A 24,210-nucleotide genomic window follows, 5' to 3' on the forward strand; every position below is an offset into this window, starting at 1 on the left:
TTGAGTTTTACAGTACGTGGTTGAGTAAAGTACATGGTTGAGTTTTAAAGTACGGCTCCAACTATCGGAGCATACTATGGTAGCGTCTTAGTATGTCCGAGTGCCACGCTGTTGGGGAGTGGCACAAAATACAGAAAAACAACAAAATTTTAACAAGAAGCAGCACAATGTTTCTAATTATGCGATAGTAGTTATGAAGAGGCAAAGTACATGTTACAAAATACTGTATATATACAGAGAAGCAGTCCAGTTTTTCTAATTGTACAATAATAGCTATAAAGAGGCAGACTAAAACAAGATGTTACAGAGCATTGGTTAATGAAGTCACAAATTTTTCATGATCTGAAATTGTTACTACCAATTTGGGAAGGCAGTCCCAATCATTTGATGTGCATGCGTGGTATGTAGGACTGTAGGAATTATTCTGTTTTACACAACGGAATGCCAACTTTATGAGCATGATCCAGACGGTGCGAAACGTAATGGGGAGGAAGTATTAGTAATTAGGAAGGAACAGCGCCAACTAAGACCATCACAAGTGGGGAGAACGACACAGGACAAGCGCCTTTCCTGGCGCTTGTCCTGTGTCGTTCTCCCCACTTGTGATCGTCTTAGTTGGCGCTGTTCCTTCCTAATTCAAGTATGCACCATCTAGCCCAAATGAATGTTGTCCTGAAGTATTAGTAAATCACGCAGGTAGGGATGTTGACACAGTTTGTGAAAAAGGCTTAAGCGAAGCATCGCACGTCGAGAAGCAAGCGTAGGTAGATTGAGGTTAGCTTTTATTACCGTGATGCTCGCGATTCGATTGTAATTAGAGAGTATAAAACGGACCGAATTATTTTGCACCATTTCAAGCGAATGTACCAAATTATTAAAATGCGGATCCAAAACCGAAGCGGCGTATTCTAACTTAGGGCGAATGAGTGTTTTATATAGCATTAGTTTGAGAGACGAAGGTGATTTTGCAAAGTTACGACGAAGGTATCCGAGCATGCGATTAGCGTTGCAGACAACATGAGAGATGTGAGTATCCCAGGTTAGATTGCTACTGATGTGAAGATACGCTGTCGAGTAGTGAATTATTTAAGTGATAAATGGGTAAACTAGTAATCTTTCTAGACACTCGCATGAATTTGCATTTTTTAATTGTTAGTTCCATAAGCCATGTATTACACCACTCAAAGACTGCGTTAATGTCAGCTTGAAGAAGAGCGGCGTCATTTGTACTTGTTATTTCTCGGAAAATTACGCAATGATCGGCAAACAAATGAACGGATGAGGAAACGCAGGATGGTAAACCATTAATATAGATGAGGAAAAGAAGAGGACCAAGGACTGAGCCCTGCGGTACACCAGAATGGACTGTGCATTCTTCAGAATTCGCGCCGTTAGCTGAAACAAACTGAGAATTAACGGTTAGCAGGAAAACTTTCAATCCAGAATTACGGCTGTTCGCAGTAATTCAGGTAAGAAAAGGAAATAGTCACATAGCATCTGGGGACTTGTGACTGTTCACATGTGTGAACAAATTTGGACTACCAAGACATGCAGGGGGAGTTTGTTTCTACTACCCATGTCATGTGTTTTGGAATTTGACCGTTCACTTACATTTTATATAATTTCTGAAAAGAAATCTGCCCCTTTGAGCTTAGTTTCCTCAATACATGCACTGACAGATGGATAGCCTGCACGAAAACACCCTAGTAGGGGCTACTGTCGTCAGATAGTTATTATTCGGTTTCTTTTCAAACATTCCATGGGGCTAATATTCTAATGTGAATGGCCGAATCGATCAGTAAATCACCGAATAAACAAACCAACAAACCTTCGTTCAGCGGACGAATGAGTCAACGAGCAATACATTTCTCGAGCCATTACAAAGCTGTGTATGTACGAAGAGTAGGCAAGCGGGGTTAATGAGCAAGCTTAGGGAAAAAGAAGTAAATGACGTAATCAAACCAGCAAGAGCAGTCTTTGAAGTATCTCCTTTATTTTCCCAGCCTTCCAGCCGCAGGTTGTCCAAAAGCAAGCTGTCAGAAAGGAGGCATGCTGTATACTGAAAGACAGCTACAGCGCTTGACGGAGGCATAGCAAATATATTGCGCAAAAACCAACGAAGAGGATTGCCGATGTAAGCGAACAGCCCGAACGAAAGATTGAACGAACGACAGGGTAAGATCAAAGAGAAACAGCGAACAAACTTTTTTTTTATTTTTTTATGCGCGTCCGACTTCCGACTATCGACCACCAACCACGAAAATGGCCAAAAAGCCAAGGAAAGATATTTGCTTTACAACGGCATGTAGCAACAACGCTAACAATAGGGCAAACCATAGCGAAATTCCCAGAGAGGATGCGCGTGGACAGCGCTTGCGTGTACACGCGCGGAAGATGCGGCAATGGGTGGATGCGAAATTCAAGCCGGTCGTCATGGTGATCGCTTTTTGTGTCGCCCCGCTTTGCAGAAGATGGAAACGTGGTTCGTCTGTTGTTCCCGCTCTCTGTCACGACCGGCGCGGCTGTGTGAGAAAAAGAGCACATGCGCTGTTCCGAGAAACGGCGATTTCGAGTGCTGCTGCCTGAGCGCACTGTCAGACAGGTGCCTCTCAAGTTACGCTGGAAGCAACGCGTGCCTGCCTCACGATTGCGAAATTTCGCTGTCGCTGCGGCTTTTCTTTGACGTACGTGGTGCTCTTCACCGTTATCGCATTTCCTGAAGTTCACCCGATTGTCGGGAATGCGCTCTGTCCGCCGTTCTCAGTTATCTTCGCAAATGTGGGCCTCCAATGTATCGGACTTCGAGTACTAGGGAAAGTTTGGCTTACGATGGAAGCGAAGGAACCCACCCAGGCCGCGGAGCGTGGAAAGTGGCAGCTTATCGACAGTGCATGTGGGGACGTTGCGTTTACGTTGGCGAGAGCGACGTTTACAAAGTTTCACGTTGCTACGCTCTGTTTAAATGCAAATAGAATAACCTGTGAGAACCGCAGCTAGAAGGTTTAATAGAAATTGTAATTGCACGCCTTACGAAAGAAATCCACGGAACTGATTTTCTCCATAAGCAACAATTTTGTTCGTGAACTGTAGCCACGATGGACACAGAGAGAATGCCCAATCGCTACCTCGTAGCTGTCGTTCACGTGGCGGCGGTTGGACATGCCAAAGCGGAATGAAAAGGCGCTCGTGAATGCCACGCACACACGGCGCGTTGCGTTGCCCTGCGTTCGTGGCATCCCAGGCGGAAGACGAACCCGCGTTTGCTTATCTTGCGTCTAATCACTATTCACATAGATATGCGGAATTACTCTGTCTGTTGGGTTTTATCAGTCATACACCTCGTGCACCGGCTATTGGCCTCGAGCTCCACCACTGGAAAAGCTGGCGCCACCGTCGGCGTGACGTGCTATTAGGGATCACGTGGACATAGCGGCCGCGTCGGCTGCTTCGGGAGCGCCGAAGCGAGTTGGAAACGAGAGATTAAGTTCTCTCGTACGCTGCGGTCCTCATTTAGTGGCGAGATTTTCCCGCTTCGAGTGTCTCCTTTGCAACGATTGAAAGCACTACAATAGGTAGTGGCTGCCTTTCAAGGCGCGCAACATGGTAGGCTACTGCTCGGTGCCGCAGTGCCGGACGTACGCAACGGAGCCCGGTTTCAGCCTTATACATACGTAGCCGCAGGACAAGAAGTTGCGTGAAGCTTGGCTCGCGAAACGTGAAACCGGCAAACAGTCATCGGATACAACTCTGGTATGCAGCAAGCACAGACGCGAGGAAGATTCCCGCTACGGCGCCGGGTCTGCGATGTTCGAAAAACGCGCACTGAGACGCTCGCCCGAGTCCGCTGCCCGACTAATGTCATCACGGTTCGGTCTATGAACTTGTCGATGTTATAGATACTGGCAAGTTCACTGGAGTGGAAAGGGAGCGGTAAGAAGCACATTAAAAGAAAGCATGGCACATGGTCATGTTTGTGATATGAAATAATGAACTGGATTACAAAAAAAGAAGAAGCGGGACATCGCACGCTGAGAAAGCCGATAAACATGTAGGGCGACGCAACTCGAGAAATAATATTGAAACGTCCAAGAATTGAGAAAAAAAAGAAAAGATTGAATCGTCGCGACGGCACATCACCGTCCCCGTAGGCGTCGAAGTCTCCGCAATGAAATTATTTTTGAACAGCTCTAATAGCGCCCACGCAACAATGGTTGCTTGTATACACTGTAAACGGAAATAACTCCGAGGTGAGAGTAGAACGCTTGTCCTCTAGCGACCCCCCGGTTCGGAGTTTATTATGCTCCGTATGATCGGAGTAGAATTTTTACTCCGTGCGAGCGGAAATTTTGCGTGGAATTATGGGAGTTTATTTTTCTGCCTTTTCTTTGTTTTTTGCTTTGCAATTTTTCGAGGTGCAACGGGAGTATAAAATGAGGCATCGCGTGAGTTTGCGTGAGCATCTTTACATGCAGAGGCTGCTGGTCAAATTTCGAAATACGCACACGACACCGCGTCAAATTCGACGAAACAAGTCAATGAAAGCACATATATCATGACATACATAAACATTTCAGAAATACCCAATGCAGAAATTTGAAAGACATCCTACGTACACGCGATACTAAGAAGCAACGGTGCCAGTATATATAGCCACGATACTGTGTGCCTCGAAATCGCCTAGGGAGCAGCTGTGCTGTTTTCAGAATTACGACTCACATGCTCGTTCATACCAGATCTGCCTTGCTGAAATTAACAGAATACCTTAATCAACACAAAACTGTTAATTCAGAATAGCGAGAGAAAAAAAATTAATGGCGTAATTTTTCAAAATTATCATGCCATTCTGTGAGTGCTGAAGCGACTTCGCACACTGCCGGCGTTCGCGGCCAAAAAGTAGTGCGTTAGTTACAGTAAGCAAGTAAAATGTAAGTGCATGTGCTTCATAGCAAAATTAAATATTTGCGATATAGTGGTAGCCGACGTAACACCAAAAAATGCGCAGTCATACATTTTATACACCGCACTACTTGCTCTGCGTCCAAGCAATCTCTCTCCGTTGTGAAAACGAGCAACTTGCTAATTTGTCGAGTGAATCCTTAAACTCGGAGCCAGCAGGCATGCGTCTAAATCAGTGTCTCGGATAGAGCGCAATGTTAATGCAATATCGGAAGCAACGACGTGACCAAAACCTATATGCGCGTTAACAATTCGATTCACATCGCTCAATAAGAAGCTTTATTTACAGTACGCGTACTTATGTCCTACCGTTTTTTCTTCGGGCAAGGATATCCGTTCACAGATACATAAAAACAGTTGCTTGCACTCCGGTCTTTCTCACTGGCAACACAGCACCACAACGAACTTGGGGTACGCCATTCGTGCGCGACTAGCATGGATGTCGTCGCTCGAACAGTGGCTGCTGTTGCCACTGCTACGCGGTCCTTTCAAACATTACACCGGACGTTGTCACCATGTATTCACAAGGACATCCAAGTCGCATTTCACGTACTGAAGAACACAAGCCAGGGTCACGCAGCACGAAAACACAGTCAGAACCTGAGCCGACATCACGAGCCAGTGAGCAGCTTCGAGGTATACCTAAGCCTTTTTCCGCACTTGAAAACGTTGCTCTTGCATTCATCGTTGTCAGCAAAGTGATCAGAGCTAACGTACTTGAAGCTGAGCTACAGTGAGCTTCAGGCATGCCTATAACACTTTCTGGAAGGAAATACTGGAAACAAATTGACGAAACGCTGTCACGGAACGACACTTCACAGATGTAAACAAACCGTCAGCCATGAGCACTGCCGGCTCTGCCGAACGCGCCCGGTCGCTGGCAAGGCACACAGCCTCATGGGAAGCGCCACGTGACCAACCAGTTTCGGCGGAGGGGAGTTTTTTAAAACTCCCTGTCGGAGTTTCACGGGAGAACAAGATTTTGAAGCGGAGTAAAATCGCGTCATGTGGCCTTAATACTCCCGCAGCTAGCCAGCGGAGTGAAACGAGGGAATGGCGCTGTTTTGCTCCGATACATCGGAGTAAATATTTCAGGAGGGGAGGTTTTAGGGCACATCACCTGTTAAAAACTCCCAGGTGGGTTTATTTTCGTTTACAGTGTACTGTCAAATGCTCATATTCTGCGGCCTAAAGCTCATGGCACGGTGCGAAAACGCGCACGCGGCGAAAGCGAAACAGTGCGCGGACAAGCATGCAGACGCGCAGTCGGTCGCTGCGAAGCCGTGCGATCGCTGCATTGAGGGTTCATTCTATTACGCACCATTTAGTTATACAAACACTATAAGAACATATTTCACATAGTTTGCTCTCAGCGTTTGCCTACCTTTCACGCAAGAAGCCGGTTCGGGTGACTCCATCGTGGTGACCGCGCAGAGTGGCGTTCATTGTACGTATTCGGTAAAGAAATAGCCTCTGTAAACGATTCTGTGCTTTCAGTTTGCCCAAGATTATTATTTAGACAGTAAAAAACTTCTATTGTTTTGAAAGTACTTACAGAAATGCCCCGGAGAGCTCCCGCGTGGTGTTTTCAGTGAGCGCTGACAGCAAAACCTATGAGGAGCGCGCCGCGTGATCCCTCATACTACGCCAGCGAGGCGCTTCCGACAGATGGCGACTCCGTAACTCCTCGCCGCCAATAGAGGCGCCACTGAAAGCCACCTAGCGGACGCTTCCAACAGTGCACGCGGGAGCAGTAGCAGACGAAAACCCTTTGCAGCAAGGATGGCTGAAGTTCGCGGCTGTGATTTCTCCTTTGTTCGGGTGCCAGGCTGCTTCTTCTGCGGTGACAGCTGTAGGGAAGATGCTGACCTCTGTGCGAGCGGGTATGAACACGATGTTACCGGTGTTTGGGACAACATGGTCCACATACGTGCAAGGTGTGTCCCGCAGACAAACGCCATGAACCCCATTTACCTGACGTGGAGCTCATGTTCACTAGCCGATAAATTTTGTTGAGTGATGCGATCTCTCGATGGTTTTTTTTTACATTCTACCCTTGCCGCAATGCTGCTTCTGTACCTGAATAATAAGCACCCGTCGTTAGTGCCGACTTATATCAAACAAATCCGCACGGTGCAATCTCTGCATATGCCGTTGTGATTTTTCTTCCGATTAATACATGTGACATCGCCGAATAAGTGCAGTCGAAGTCGCCTCAAGAAGAGTAATTGCCAATTTATTGATGGAAACGCGTTCACTAGCCAACGAAGTCACCAAACACACGGGTTAATAAAAGCGCGTGTTAGTGCTGTACCGCCGCTGCAATTCTGCTGCATACGCCGATGAACTACCGTTCCCGCTGTAGTTTGTGCAACATTAAATTCCCCAAGGGGGCTGCTTGGAAACGTACAAAGCTAAAGACTGACTAACTTTTCAGTACTTTTTTATATTACTAGAGAGAGGTGCCACATGATATATTTCAAGGCAAAGCAGCGCCAGTCAAAGTAGATGAGCGCTGGCGGCAAGGCCCGGTTTAGTCGTCTGCAGCGTAAGTATAAGAAAGAATTCAGTTGAGTACAAAACTCATATGCAAGAAGGGAATACGTTGTGAAACAAACAAATCGCTCGGCGTGTTAAGTTTGCTCAGGCAGCATCGAGGTGTGATGACTTCCCAAACGGGACGCGAACTTTTCAGCAAGAAATGGAAGAAAAATACCATATGCAGCAGCTATTAGCAATTCTCGCCCTGAACTACCTATTTTCTAAACACATTTCCAAAAACACAAACAACATCTAAGATGCCCTCAGGCGAAAAGAATGAAGCTGTTAAAGAAACACTTCCTTGGTATCATTCCGATAAGACACGGCGTGATTTATACCCTTTACAAACAAGGCAGGGCGAAAACTTCGCAGCTCAAAAGAATCGACAAGAGTTATGCATGGAGCAACTAGCAACAGTTAAACATGTGCGAAGCCACGCATAAAATAGATGTAAAAACATGAAGTGCACGACAGCTGACCCGCCGTGGTTGCTCAGTGGCTATGGTGTTGGGCTGCTGAGCATGAGGTCGCGGGATCGAATCCCGGCCACGGCGGCCGCATTTCGATGGGGGCCAAATGCGAAAACACCCGTGTGCTTAGATTTAGGTGCACGTTAAAGAACCCCAGGTGGTCGAAATTTCCGGAGTCCTCCACTACGGCGTGCCTCATAATCAGAAAGTGGTTTTGGCACGTAAAACCCCATAATTTAATTTTTAAATTAACGACAGCTGGCGTGAGGATTTACCGCGCCACATGAAACCAACAATTTTAGTTCTTGCAAACTTCAGTAGCTTTAACATACAAACGCAATGCCCTCGTGCAGTCGTGCTGCCTAGCTAGCGCAACGCGGTAAAGAAGCGGTAAACAGCATTTCGAACTTTAGCGAAATGCCTTTAAACCTCATGCTACACTGCAGACGAACTTCGTGGCTCAGGCGTCTAACTATCATCGAGTGGAAAAAAACACCGACGAGACAGAGTAAAGGATGAGAACAAGAAATTTCCCTTCGAAGCGACGATCCATTTTTGCTACCGTTGCTCCCGCTGCTGAGGCTTTGCCGGGAATGATTAGAACCGCATCGCCGGCACGTTTTCACCGGTATTTGAGCCCCCCCACCCTGCAACAATTCTTCTTCGACATTCCCTGAAGCTTTGGCTACCCCACACGTGCGAATGGTGTTGCCTATTTTGCTCTGAAAACGTGAATAAGACAGAGAAGCACGATCAACGACACAACAAACTGCGGCGCGCGCCAGGCTCCTCTCCCGCGTGTTCTGCGCAAGACCGCCACCAGTGGCGCGTCCGTCGGCGTGCACGGTGCGTATACCCTTGAGCCCTTTGTCATCAAGGGTGGCACGTCCGCGACATGACATCCTTCTTTCTCTTGTCGTTCTACACAAACTCTTCAGAGAGTGCCGGCTGAAATCCATTTTTGTTACATTTCTATCTCTCGTCTTTTTATCGTGTTACTCTTTTTCAACCTGCGAAAAGAAGTATAACACGGACTGTTATCCTGATCACGTGGATATTGTTAATTTGACTTGAGAAAGACATATATATATATATATATATATATATATATATATATATATGCGTTGTTTGATTTTGGTACAGATTTGTCATTCACTTCTTGTACCATCCCCCTGCCTAACCCCCTTTTATAATGACAATAATAATAATAATAATAAAAGGTTGTGTTGTACGTAAGAACTTCTGGGCGGCTCTTTGTGATCTTCGACGGTTATGTTTACAAAATTATTTAACGTAGGAGACCTTCATGTACGTATACGCAATAGCACAGAAAAGGGATTTGCCTTCTTTGGATCTGATTAGTGAAGCCTGAGGAAATGGAATAACCTGCTCAGAAAAGAATATTGACGCGTAGTTATCAAGTTGTGCGATTGGTTCCGATCGAAAAGCTTTTTCTTTCTTTTTTTTTCTATAATGAACGCTATAGGCATGCTTGGTAGCTTGAATTCCTATTCAAGTACAATCGGACAGATATTAGCTTTCCGAAGGGCTACATGCTGTTTCTTTTGAAGCTTACTTTCTGAAATCGTGTTCATATCGACCATCTGTTAGATTTCATTTTTTGCAAGCATTTTCAAGAGTCAGAAATTTTCGCAATCTTGCGGCAACGAGTGGGAGAGAAGCACAAAGTCTGGGCAAATGCATAGCAGTTATATTCTCGAATCTAAGTCATTCGTGCAAGAGGAGGAAATCTGATTCTAAATTGCACCGCTGATTCCTTGTCCATTGTAAAATTGTTGCCGCTTACTAGAAAAGAAGAAGCTAGTGCGCCGTATATTGAAAGAAAACATAGTTAGGGGGTTTTATGGCGTGTACGGAAAGAAATAAAATGGAGGAAAAGAGGCACCTCTTAATCGTAAAATAGGAAGAGACAGAAAAAAAAGAAGAAACATCGGGAGCCTACCCATGTCGTTTCGCATTCGAGGTTGCAGTATGGATTGCAGGTTTTACTGGAAAAGCCAAAGCGCAAACACGAGCGGGAGTGACGTATATCGAGAAATCCCATCCGCAGTAAACGATAATTTGATACTTCGGCGCTGCCGCCATTACTCAGCTCTTAATGGCATCACTCTTATGGTTCTTTTCTTTTTTGTTCCAGAAACTTCACCAAGATTCGCGCTACGGTGGAAAAGGAATACGGAAATGTAAGTAAAGCACCATTTCTGCTCAACAACTTCAATGTTTTCTTGTAATGGTTAAAATGAACAAACGAACAGTAGTTTTATTCGAATTGGATTGAACTCTGGGATTTTGTGTGCCAAAACCACAATTTGATAATGAGGCGCCCCATGGCGGGGGACTCCGAATTAATTTTGACCACCAAGGGTTCTTTAACGTGCCTCCAATGCACGGGACACCGGCGTTTTGTTAATTTCGTCTCCATCGAAAGGCGGCCGCTGCAGCCGGGATTCGATGCCGCGACCTCGTGCTTAGCAGCGCAGCACCATAGCCGCTAAGCCACCGCGGCGGATTATTTTCATACGAGCACAGCTGAATTTTTTCGAAACGTGAGTGAAGTTGCAGCCCAAACTAATCGTAAATTTACTGGGTTGAGAGTTAAGAAATGATCTCAGTCATTACTATGCGGATGCGCGTCCACTGTATCGACACAGTAGAGGAAAAAGAATCTCTTAAGCTAGAAGTAATCGTGACAAGCAGTCGTGATAGTGGACTCAATGTTAGCGAAGCTGGCTGCGAAAAATGGGACGCTTCACTTGCCGGAATGAAAAGCTTCGTGAATTTAATCGCAGGCTAGCGGCCACCTGAAAAATCCGCCAGTATTTATGTATCTTCCTTAGTTAACCTAGTGGTGGGGAATAATGAACGAAGTCTCTAATTATTAACTTTAGACTAATATGTTAATATGTTTTTTCTGTATGTGCGTGTGTGTGCGTGCATATTAAGATAACATGGCAGCAAACTTCAGCGGTTCCTCCGGCTCTCAACTCGTTTAGTGCGCCAACAGCGTTCTTCCACAGGGAAGACAGTGCTCCGTCTTATTTTCTATTGCCTGTTTCTTTCTCACATATTTCCGTTCCCCCACTGCGGGGACTAGATAAGAACGCGGATTTTTGTGCTGGTTTGTTCAGTGGTTCCGTGCATTTCAGTTGGCTTCAGTGCACTGTGACGATTGTGGGTGTCAACCACTGTTTAAAGATTGTTTCGTCATGTGCAGAAATACGGATAAGGATACGCAGGAAATTGTCGAAGGCTGCTTGATTTCACAGAGGCTGGTAACTGCGTCAGCGCCGCGTCGATTGCTCTGAGCGGAAGGCAAATTGTCTATGTGGCAAAATGCTGGTTTTCACGTTCGATGGTTCCTACTTCCTATTCGGTTTGTCGATATATGTGCCATGTCTTTCTGAAACAAAATCAGATGGTCATTAGCGCACGTCCTGTAGTCTTTCATCTCCGTCTCAGTTCAGTGCCATGACCTCAACTACTAGACAAGGAGCCAGCGGATAAAGGGCTCTTCCTTAGAGCGAAGGGGTGCAGTCGTATAAAAATAAAAACTTAAAATAAGAATTCGAGAAAAAAAAACATAATTAATTATTAATAAAATATTTTAGCAATTATAATATTCAAAAGCGAGCTACAATTTTGTGATACCGCGGAAATAATAGTGTGTGTTAGATAAATAAGTCTTTACTTTGTTTTCTTTGTGATGTACGCAACTTCCATTGTGCAAATCTAATTGTGCGAAATGGGATGACATTTTCTTGTTAGATATTATATACGAGCCTGGCATACATCCGTCGTAACACAGACAAAGTTCCTTCTTTTCGATTTTTTTTCTTTCTTTTTTTTTGCAGTTTGCCCCGGATAGCGGAAAATTCACAGCGATAGCAAGGTCTAGCGTCGCACTGAAGCTCCTCGTGTTGTGTTCCGTACAACAATGCGTGGCAGAGACACGTTAGCGCGACGCAACTTCTACAGACGGTTTTTAAGATGCGCTTGGTTGCCACAACAGTCCGTAGTTAACACGGTAACTTTCTAACCATGAGGCCCAGTGCAAGTTGTTGTGGTCATTCTTTGAAAAGCAGATTAGTCGTACTCGCTCGTTTGTTCTCTTACCGGGGCGTTCATATTCAAAAGCCTTGCGCATCACAAAGAATTGTTCTCGTTAACAGTCCATAATTTTCAAAATTGTCGTGCCTTTCCGCCAAAATAGTAAAGTGACTGACGAAATGTGTTTCTTTGAACACTAAATAACATTACGAAATAATTAGAATAGCAAATGTGTTCAATAACATACTCATTTTCACCAAACCCGGGAAGCTTGAGCATAAAGGTATGAAGTGCATTCGACCGTATAGGCTTTCATCGTTTGAACCCCGATGGGCGCTGACATTGTAAAAAGTGTTTGTCGTGCATCGCCATCCAATATGATGGACCGTTCGTGTGTTTCTGACGAGAAAATCACAACGAAAATGGCAGATCTCTCTTTTCTGTCCTGTTCGCGACAGTTCAAAGAATACGTTATTTTTTTAATTTATCCTAAGCTAATACATGCCAATAATCAGAACTCCGTCGAACGAAATATGCAAAGCATGTGAACTTAAATACAAAAGAAAAACAAAACTGATGCGCGAACTTTAGGTACGTGGCGCAGAACCAAATAATAATGAAATTCCCGTTTTGCCGCAAGCAACGTAAAGTAGAGAATTTCGCTCGACAGAAACAAGACGTAATTGTTGCTGCTGCAGTGCGCTGCTCGCCAAAGAAGGTAGCCAGAAGGTGAAGCCATCACTTGGACTGTCTCTTGCACCCAGCTGCACACAGACCGCCTATAAGATTTTACCCCGAAATTGATAATCGATACAGCCCACGTCCTTAGAACGGGCGGCACGGCCCAGGCGACACGAAACCAGTCCCAGCGCCTCACTTAATGGACGGTGTGCGTTTCGAGGGACTCGCAATTAATGGAGGCTGCTGCACATCTCTGCGTGAATGTCGCCGGCTATTGACCATTTTCTTTGCGCCTTGGGGACGCTATACCAATTGACTTATGGTGCACCTAAAGTTCACACCATAAGTAGATCCACGCTCAGAAACTTCGCCGGCCAATTTAAGGTAGAACATTAAAAACCTGGACGCAGACCTTGGATAAAACTCGAATGCACACTTTTAAACCATCGCATAGTTCCTCATGCTTTGTTCATTCATTCAACACGGCAGTGCGAATTCGCAGCGTCAGCTTTCCCTGGACGATAGTTAGGCTCTAAAGTTATGAGAAATACATGAAACAATGAAAGGGAAGTATACCTGACATAGGCGCGCGTAGAGAGCCTGTGTGTCGAGAGAACTGGAACGGTGCACTGGGAAACGCGCGTTCGTTTATTGTCGGCCACCGGAGAGAGATGCTTCCAGACATTCGCGATCGGTGTCTCGATTGCACGCGCCTTTCACTTCCGTGGCGTAGTTTCCCGCCACCGCAGAAACGTATTTCAATAGAATGTGTCGTTTGGCTAGACATTCATACTTGCAGGCTTGACAATCGCAATCCTTAGACGGGACAGAAGAAGGCAGACACAGAACAAGCGATAGTCTTGGGTCTGCCTTCTTTTGTAAAGTTTTAGCTGCGCACTCGTTAAACCTGCAACAAGCGTCCTTGTTCCGCGGCCTGAAGATTTATATTTATTCGCAGCAATACACAAGACGCCATGGCGTCAACACATGAATGTAGAAAACAGCACTTGCACTAATACGTTATTTACTCTCTATCTACAACATAAGGCGCATTTGTTCTGTAATAGCTACTTCGCGTATCACTGAATGTACTAAAGAAGGTGGTTTGTTTTAATCACCATTCACGACAAATTATGACGCGAATACTGTACGTAAAGCTTGCGATTACTATTCAGAAGGTCTCCACTAAAAGAGACCTAGGATTACGTATGTGCGCCAAGAATTCTGATGCTACGACATAAACATCACCATACGGAAAACTTGTGCATTCCCATGGCGAAGAGTAAACAACTACAACAGGTACTGCAGTCAAAAAAAATCCATGCAACGTCTGAGGCACTCTTTAAGCTTACTGACACGATCTCTCAAAGTGTCTGTTTCTGACTTTGCCTTTCGTTCAGAGGATATTAGAAATTTGCCATTCTCATAAGGTAGCGCTCAGACACGGCCTGAGGAACAAATTAAACGGATAAATGTAAGAAACTGGCTTGTAGCTACGGTTGACATATGCAGGCATACACCATACAAATGTGCCTGTCATATCCCTGGCGGCGCATTCTGTGAACCTGACGAATGCAGCGACGGAACGATCGGCGGCAGTATGCCGGCCACGCTTCCGTTGTGGCCCGCGTCTACATCGTGCATGGGAGAACGAACGCTGGCGAATCGCACCAAATGAGCGCAGTTTTGCGCCAGCAATTCATCCTCGTTTCGGCGGCCGCCCCGAGAGAGCCGCCTGCGCCGCGCGGCAGAGCGTCGGTGCCGTCGGAGTCTGGCCCCCGCTGCATTTGGAGCCGTCCGCTGTGCGAAACCCGTGTCCGTACATGCGGTCCGAGCTCCCTGCTGCTTCGTTAGTTCCTTGCACCACACTCGCAAGTGCACAGTTCCCTCGCGGAAATATATGGCTTGGGCGCTTCTGTCAGCGTTATCTCCTACGCGCAGCACTTGGAACCGTTGCCGGGGCGTGAGATCAAGCGTGTTCAACGCTGCTCTTTCTTTAATGCGGATGTTCTTGCGCCGTCGTCAGTCATCAGGACTTCCGCGTCGCAGCCGGAAGTGTCCCGCCGTGAATTCACATGTTTTAAGCGCGGTGATAGTTAACAAGATCAGAGATCTTGGAGGGGTTTTATGTTAACAAAAAGTCGGCGGGCCGATCGGCATTGGAAGCCCACAGTAAAACCACAAATAAGTTAGTGCAGCGTGACATGCGTTGGGCATCTTTCTAAATCAGAAAAAGAACGTACAAGAAAATTTGTTTTGAAAGAAAACTCAAGAACATGGATAGAAAGAAATGAGAATTAATGTGCACAAATATCTGTACCTCGAAACGACAGAAAGCTGAGATAGTTGGTAAGGATTCATTATGCAAAAAAAAAAAAAACAAGTGCTCCCTTCAGTTGATAGTCGGCGTTCGTGTTGTCCACTTCCCTACTCTTGTGTCCTGTCTGCACGCCTCACCTCTTTTTTGCACAATGAATCCTTACCAACTAGCTCAGCTTTCTGTCGTTGTAAGCTTCATTTCAGTGCTCCCTTCAGTTGATAGTCGGCGTTCGTGTTGTCCACTTCTCTACTCTCGTGTCCTGTCTGCACGCTTCACCTCTTTTTTGCATATGTACCTCGAAAGCGTGGACACGGAATGCAGGGAGAAATAATGAAAGTGGGCAACGAAGTGCACGGTATTGCAATAGACAACCCGGAGTGCTGTTCTGACATTGTTGAATCCCGCCATCTTGTCAGCTCTGATTGGCCCAGACGGCTGCTACGGCCTCTCTGAGTGGCTCGTAATGCCGCCATTACCAAACTTGTCAACATGGCCAGAATAGCACCTCCGGTACCATCAAGAAGAAAGTGAGAAATATACAAAGGCGGTAAATTGCTTGTAGAATTATTATTATTATTATTATTATTATTATTATTATTATTATTATTATTATTATTATTATTATTATATTTGAAAACATATATACACTTCACAGGAACGGGAATGCAAGGAGCAGGCTAGCAACTGCCACCAGAAAGGGTACAACGCCTGGCTACTCTTCAGAAAGGAGGACACAGAAACACAGAAATGGAAGATAGGAACAAGGGGAGGAAAGAGGCCTCGAAAAGCAAGATGACTTATCTCAAAGAATAAAAAATAACACACACAGTACAGGTCACACACTGTAGGGCCGGTAGAACATAAAACGAAAAACACCATGCTTGTTTGCAAATATGGCAAGAAAAAAGTTAGGAGCAAAAATTTGTACGATAAAACAAAGGTCTTGCTATTTGAGGCCCGAGCTGGCTGCCTAAGGATAAGCACAGACCAGAGAAAATATTCGCTACAGGATGAGGCATGTCTCTGCTGCAGTTCGGAAATGGGCATAACTTGAAGCAGCGCGAAGAATACGAGGACAGGAATCGAAAATAAACACAACAGGATGATTAGCGCTGCTTCAAGATGAACCAGCCGGCCCAAATCAGTTTCTGCTACTCCGGAAACGACTTAGCCCGTTGTAATAGAATGCCAAGACATTTACCCAGCAAAACCCGTAGGCAATGTCCACCTTCCAAAAAACACTAGGATTCAAAGTGGATGGTAGCATTAACTGGTGAGCAGTCGAGATGAGCAAGAAATGTCTAGAATATTCGTGTGGGAAAAGAAGACGGGAAGATTGATTGAAACGGAGTCGTTGCAGGGCATAGATAACTGTGCAAGTTAGATATAGAGGTTTTAGTGAAGAGAGATATATCAGGGGGAGATAGGCGCAACGCTGCACTGCGACGCGTGTATAGAACACCTGATTAGCTCAAGCAGGCTAAATGACGGTTTGTCACCGCCCAGATTCGAAGAGAATTCAAATAGAAATAGTCATCGTGTGCTCTCTAAAGCAGATGACGTTAGGGTGCCTACACTAGTCCTATTTATAATGTAAACCGCGCACTCACCAAGTCTACGTCTGCCTGTTTCTGGTAGGCGCCAAGGAAGTACCGACTGTTAAAGAATAGCAAGCCCGTGAACGTCGTCGCACTGCTGCTAAACGTTGGGAGGAGAGAAGGGCGTCAGCATGACTTTGAGAAGCAAAGTGAGAAGGCCCGCATTTTCGAACAGCCACGCGAAGTACTCCAGAGCGTCAATGCGCTCACACGTTTTGATGCGCAACGTTAAAGAAACGTGTGTGGTGCTGCGTCTTGGTGCCTTAAACGTTTGTGAGTGTCGCAATAACACATGTCAAAATAAGCGATCAGAGGGGCACACAGACAAGTGAAGGACTATTTACACTGGAACCAGATCGCCAGGCATGCTTTGCTTTGCTATCCTCCGAGAGTGGCTCACACCCACTATGAGGAATTGGCCAAGCATCGGATGATTTAAAAAGAAGATCGTCCGAGTCTGAAAAGGATCACTATTGAGAAAGTTTGAATGGCCAAAGGAATCAAGTCAGATCAATTTTGAGAATTTAACGAGGAAATCACCCTCATTAAATTATATACCCCACAACAGCTTCACCAACACGACAATGTCCCAGAGAAGAGGCTCGCAAAGATGGAATATCAGGAATCGTTATATTCAATCCAGCACTATAAAATTTTGCTTCTACAGTGTGTTTTCCTAATGCGGAAAAACAGCTGAATTACCGGAATAAGTGTTTTATTGTTTCAGCTTCACCACAGTATCAGCACAAGGAGGAGGGCGCCAGACGAGATCGATGCAGATAATAGTTTAATGCTTCTATTCGACATAGGAATTTACTCAACACGACTTCAACTCATTTATTACGGAAGAAGTTTCTGTTCCAAGGAAATAGGAGGTGTCGGTAATGCCGTAAATTTGTTAATGATAGGTTCCATGAATCTTGCATGCTTGCCCGCCTCCTGAACCTACCAGTAGTTATGAAAGCAGATACAGGAAGGATCGGTATAATTGGACCACTAATGGCAGCTCTCGCCAAGCTGTCTGCTAATTCATTGATAACTAATAACCAATAACTGATAACTAATACTTTATGACCAGGCACCCATACCAATCTAATTAGTGTTAAGTGAGAAGGTATTAAACAATGAAATGTACGTGAAATATGTGAGCCACTATTTGCAATGAGAGCTAAATATAAAGATGAAGAATCCGTTATTATTACAAATTCTGAGATTGATGAGTTCACTTTTCGTAGCGCCAATGTAACCGCCAGAAACTCAGCTATATACACTGGTGCTTAGTCAGGAAGTCCTAAATAGAAGGACCAGTCAAAAGCGGAAGAAAAAATTCCAATTCCAGATTTTTTTTTTTCAGTTTGCGATGCATCTATTGGTACGACAGCGTTTGTTTTTAGCTCCAATAGATTATGTTATAATAGTGCATGTAAAATATTTTGAGGAAGCGGTTTTGCGCTATTGGGAACATATCGTCAAAAAATAATCTGGAGATTCTGTCTCTCGCTGCCAATAGGAGGGATCTCACAATATCATACATCTAAGGGACCAACAAGTGCCTGAACGAATACGGCCTGAGCAGTGTGGAACCGAGGCCAGGATGACTGAAAAAAATATTGCGGGTTGAGAAATAAAAATTATTTGTAACTTTATAGGGCATTCATACATCTTTAGGGATGAATGAACCGTTAATAACCGAAATCTGCACAAAAGAGACGGTACGTGAGTTTCTAGGTATGATACATTGTTGGTAACGAACTTTGGTAAACCACGGCACAGGTGTAAAGCTTCCCGTGCCGGAATAACAAGGGGATCTAACAGCACCTGAATATATAATACATGCAAATGGCAAAATTGACGGTACGTACATTATATAAATCATCACACGCGAGTCTCTCCCCACTCGACTGTTGCGAAGCCTTCTCGGCATTCCAATCACTCGCACCCCCTTTTTAAATTATATATTCAATGTGCGTGCGCCAACTAAGCCGATTATCATATATTATGGCCAGGTAGTTTACCGAGTCCACCTGAGGTATATTCTGCAGGTGGTAGGTAAGGTTCGTACGTATTGTACCCATTAAAAGAAAAACCATAGTTGAGCATTTTCTGACGTTAAGGGAGAGGCGTATATCCTGTAACCAAGTTTCCATGGCGTGCTGGTATGTTTGCAATTGATATATAAAGAGTGGATGTCATTGTCTGATGCAAGAAACGCGATGTCATCTGCATATACATATGCATATATGTGTATATGTCATTATGGCAAGGCATACAGCTTAGTAATATATCAAGCAGTAAAGGTGACGTGGCAGCTCCTTGCGAAACCCCACGCGATTGTCCACGTCTATTTGAGCAACATCCTTTCAGAGAACAATAAATTATCGGTAAGTTAGAAACGCATTAAACCATTTTCTTATATATTTCGGGAAATCAAGGTTTGTTGATCTATTCAATAAAATTTCGCGTTCTACACTGTCATAAGCTTTAGATATATCTAAAGTTATTACAACTGCAATTTGTCTCTCGCGTCGCGCTTATCTTATTCGGTTTTCTAGGTCCACATGAGCATGCCAAATGGAACAGCCAGGTCTAAAGCCAATTTAGAAAGGGCTGAGTGCATCTTTGTCCTCTACTAATTTCACAAGGTGAACATTTAGAATCCTTTCTATTAATTTAACCAAATTAGAGGTTCCAGCAATTGGTCGAAAATTGTCAAGCGTGAATCCGTCAGCACTATTTCTAAGAATAGGAACAATGTTAACAAGTTTCCAAGTGGCAGGTATCAACGAAAATTGAGTAGAAAAGTGTACTACGTATAGAAGGTCATCTGGGGATTCCTTGAATACAATTGTTAACTTTTCTGCGGTTACCCCATCAGCAGCTGGGGCGGAATGTGGCGTACTGTCCACTGCCGTAGCGAGTTCCATTATAGAGACAACAGTAAAGTCATCTCACTGGATTCGTATCTTCGGACATGAAGATAACAGGGAAGTTAATTGACTTCCTAAACCCTTTGCGATTTCTTCTGACGTCTGCGTCTTTTCTTCTCTAGTGAAAACCATCGAGTCAATCTTACTCGGACGTGGAAGTATCCTTCTGCTACGAAGAAAATTGAAAAGTATACGCTGGTTGTTAGATTTTTATTGATAATCGATATGTTTGCAATCGTAGTCGCCTTTTGCTTTACAAACTGTATGTTTAATTATAGTTCTGTAAAACTTATAATCACTCCAATTTTTGGACACTGTTGCTATAAAAACATTTTCCAGGCTGCTTTCCTTTTTTTATAATCGCTTGAACAGTTGGCATTCTACCAAGGGCTGTAAGGGTACTGTCATTAGATATAACTGCGAATTCCCACCGCTTGCTAGAATTGCCGAGGGTTCAACAAGTACTGTTTGTTTTCTGTTCATTGGAAGCATCAGAAAGGGATGTAATCACAGATCGCAAGTACTTCTTAAAGGTACCGTAGTTTATGAAAGTTCGAACGTGTTCATCCGTGGTTGTAATAAAGTGGGCTATTTCAAAGAATAACGGAATGTGATGACAGTTAAAGAGGCACAATCAAAAGTCAACCGTGATGACACAGCGGGACTACGACTAGAGCATGTGAGATCGATTGCAGACTTATTTTGGCCACGCACAATGTAGTTGATCCAGAATTGCAGTCAGTTCTATAGCCAGAATTTTCAACTCAGGATTCATCAAGTCAAATAAAATTTTCATCATCATCATCATCAACCTGTTCTATGTCCACTGCAGGACGAAGGCCTCTCCCTGCGATCTCCAATTACCCCTGTCCTGTATTCGGCTGTAACCGATTCAATCTAGCGCCCGCGAATTTCCTAATTTCATAGCTCCACCTAGTCGTCTGCCGTCCCCGACTGCGTTTCCCTTCTCTAGGTACCCATTCTGTAACCCTAATGATCCAACGGTTATCTAACCGGCGCATTACATAACCTGCCCAGCTCGATTTTTTTTCTCTTGATGTCAATTAGAATATCGTCTATACCCGTTTGCTCTCTGATCCAAACCGCTCTCTTTCTGTCTGTTAACGTTATGCCTAGCAATCTTCGTTCCATCGTTCTTTGCGCGGTCCTTAACTTGTTCTCAAGCTTCTGTGTCAGTCTCCAAGTCTCTGCCCCATATGTCAGCACTGGTAAAATGCACTGATTGTACACCTTTCTTTTCAATGATAATGGTAAGCTTCCCGTCAGGAGCTGACAATGTCTGCCGTATGCGATCCAACCCATTTTTATTCTTCTATGAATTTCCTTCTCATGATCAGGGTTCTTTGTGATTAACTGACCTAAGGTACTCCTTCGCACACTCTAGAGGCTGAATAACTAATCTGAACCCTTGTTCCTTTGCCCGGCTATTCATCATTATCTTTGTCTTCTGCATATTAATCTTCAACCCCACTATTACACTCTCTCTGTTAAGGTTCTCAATAATTTGTTGCAACTTGTCTGCATTGTTGCTGAACAGAACAATGTCATCAGCAAACCGAAGGTTTCTGAGATATTCGCCGTCGATCCTTTCTCGTAGCCTTCCCAGTTTAATAGCTTGAATACTTCTTCCAAGGACGCAGTGGATAGCATAGGAGAGATTGTGTCTCCCTGTCTGACCCATTTCTTTAAAGGTATATTCCTGCTTTTCTTGTGTAGAATTAAGATAGCTGTAGAACCTCTGTAGATATTTCCAAGGTATTTAAGTAAGCGGTCCGTACTCCTTGATTACGTAATGCATCTATGACTGCTGGTATCTCTACTGAGTCAAATACCTTTTCATAATCTATGAAAGCCATATAGAGAGGGTTATTGTACTCTGAGGATTTCTCGATAACCTGATTAATGACATGGATGTGATTCATTGTAGAGTATCCCTTCCTGAAGCCAGTCTGTTCTCTGGTTGACTAAATTCCAGTGCTGTCCTTATTCTATTGGACATTATCTTGGTAAATATTTTATATAATACTGGGAGTAAACTAATGGGCCTATAATTTTTCAATTCTTTAAAGTCTCTCTTTTTGTGGGTTAGTATAATGCTTTCATTCTTCCAGTTTTTTGGGACGTAGCAGTCGACAGACACTTTGTATAAACAGCCGCCAGTTTTCCAAGCATTATGTCTCCTCTATCTTTGATTAAATCGACTGTTATTCTATCTTCTCCTGCCGCGATTCCTCGTTTCATGTCTTGCAAGGCCCTTCTGACCTCATCGTTAGCTATAGGAGGAGTTTCTGTATCCTGTTCATTACTGTTTCTCATGGATGTATCGTGACTCCCCTGGATATTGTACAGGTCAGTATAGAATTCTTCCGTTTCATGTACTATATCTTCGAGATTGCTGATGATATTACCCTGCTTATCTTTCAGTGCATACATCTTGGTTTGTCCTAGGCCAAGTTTCTTTTTCACTGGTTTCAAGCTGCGTCCATTTTTTACTGCTTCTTCAGTCTTTCTCGTGTTATAGGTTCGAATATCCCTTAGTTTCGCATTGTTGATCAGTTTTGACAGTTCCGCAAATTCTATCTTATCTCTATTTTAGCAGAGACAAATATAATTAGTCCACCCCTTCTTATAGAGTGGTGTAGTCGAAAAGATCTGCAAAATTGTAATTGAAAATTTATCTCTGTTGTCAACCAATTTTTCTGTAATATTATTGTATCTGGATTAAGTTGGTTAGTAAGAGAAAATAAATATACATAAGCTGATAATAGTGAGCGGCAGTTTTCACTGAAACCCCTTTAACAATCCTACGATGAAGGTGCTGAAGTCGAAAGGGACTTCTATGATACACTATCCTTTAAACTAAACTTCGACAGGCATTTCTGAGACTTCGAATCGGGAAGTGAGGGAGAATTCTCACTGATACTCGACATAACTCTTTTATGAGCACGAGCGTTCGTGTTCTACGTCTTTCATTTCACAATCTCGTATATTCTGTTTGTCAGAAGCAGAATGACTAGGAGGGGAACTATTAGATTCTCTGCCATCAACCTAAATAGTTGCCCGCCTCTTTCCATCGCCAGACTGTCGTCCCGAACCTATGAGGTGATTTGCTGCAGGGAAGAGACCAGTAGCTTGCATTAGCATATTCATTTGCGAAGGAATAGCCTGTGCGATGCTTTCACTAAGGTTCACCGAAAACTGATCCATTGCCTTAGCCACGGCCTTTTGAACAGAATTTTCTATGGCTGCAGTCAGAGATAAGTCAGGCACTGTATTCTGCATATCTGGAACTCCAGCATAGCCAAATGTTCTTTCTTTTACAATATCTATAGCTTCTGGAGCAACTCCTTTATCCTTAACTTCTAGTAGCTGTACTTCTTGGGCCTGCACAGAACAGTTGGAGTAATCGGCCAGATGGTTTCCATCACAGAGGCAGCATCTGTCGTTTTCGGAAGAACACTCACTGTGAGCGTGACTTTCCGCGCATGCGCAGCACCATTGGCATTATTTACATCCACTACTGTTTCCAAATCGCCAGCAATTGCAACATTGAAGCGGACGCGGCGCAAGGGGTTCTACTCCGAATACAAGAGGCCATGCCTTGATCTCTGATGGGCAGGAAGTGCCAGCAAAAGTGGCCATCACTGATTCTGTTAGTACTCTGTTATCTTCCACGACTCGATTACAGCGATATACTGCAATCACGCTAGCTGCAGCAATGCAGCAAACATTTCCAGTGTTTCTATCGGAGTTAGACCTGAGTCGGCACCTCGCACGCGACTTGGTGGATGAATGCACTCACTGGATTGGCTGCAGAAGATGTGCACTTGATAAAATCCGCAACACATGTCTGGTCTGGCGACCTACAAACAATGCCGCCACGTCAGGACTGCCTTACGTCCGAGATGGTCTGGTAACATGGTGTAGCAGCACGAAGAGCCTCATGGATAGCCTGAGGGTTATTCAATCTGATGAAGCCTCCATTCGAAGGCACAATTGCCACGGGGATGCTGCTTACACCGCTACGTGGGAAGAAACCCAAAGGTATATCATGAGTAGGAAGAGAAGCCGTTGAAGGGGAAAAGCACCTCCATGGGGAGTTCTTGGACATTAGCCTAAGCTTCAATTTGTAATACTAGGAGAGAATACACTAATAAAGAACAAAAATGGATAAGATCACCCGATACTCAGTCAAAGCACCAGAGCTGGCGTGCTCTCTCACGAAGGCTTTCGAGCACTACCTCAAAGCCTGACGGGAAGCTTGCGAGCACGTTTCTTCGTTTTGCTTTGCTCTGCTTTCCGCCAAGCAGCCACACGCTCGCGCCAAGAGCCCACACACCTCATCCTCTGTTTCGTGGCGCCTCGTCTCTTGAGAATCTGTTGATGGTATCGCAATACAACCCCCCGAAGGCAAAGGCGCTAACCATTGCTGTTAAAGATCTTAGGCGCGTGGAGAGCTGTACGTCGGCTGATTCCGAATATAGTGCAATGCCGGGCCGACCCGCGGCAGAGGTGAATCAGGCGTTAAGCACTCCCTATACGTGGGCCGATCCCGAAGTTAGTGCAATGCCGGGCGTACCCGCTGCGGATGTGAAGCAGGCGTTAAGGACTCCCCTTACGAGGGCCGA

The 24,210-nt window shown here is 44.6% G+C and overlaps 1 protein-coding gene across 2 annotated transcripts in view; it reads left to right on the forward strand.

The window, feature by feature from the left end:
• Positions 1–24,210, forward strand: part of nwk (FCH and double SH3 domains nervous wreck) — a 231,754-nt gene that overhangs the window by 20,438 nt on the left and 187,106 nt on the right. For both annotated transcript variants that reach the window (XM_050182545.2, XM_055073377.2), the window contains exon 3: positions 10,126–10,171. In XM_050182545.2, coding sequence (XP_050038502.1) covers positions 10,126–10,171 — 46 coding nt within the window. The remainder of the gene's footprint in view (positions 1–10,125; positions 10,172–24,210) is intronic.

Source organism: Dermacentor andersoni, chromosome 4 (genome assembly GCF_023375885.2).
Source record: "Dermacentor andersoni chromosome 4, qqDerAnde1_hic_scaffold, whole genome shotgun sequence".
In the NCBI taxonomy this organism is placed as follows: domain Eukaryota; kingdom Metazoa; phylum Arthropoda; class Arachnida; order Ixodida; family Ixodidae; genus Dermacentor; species Dermacentor andersoni.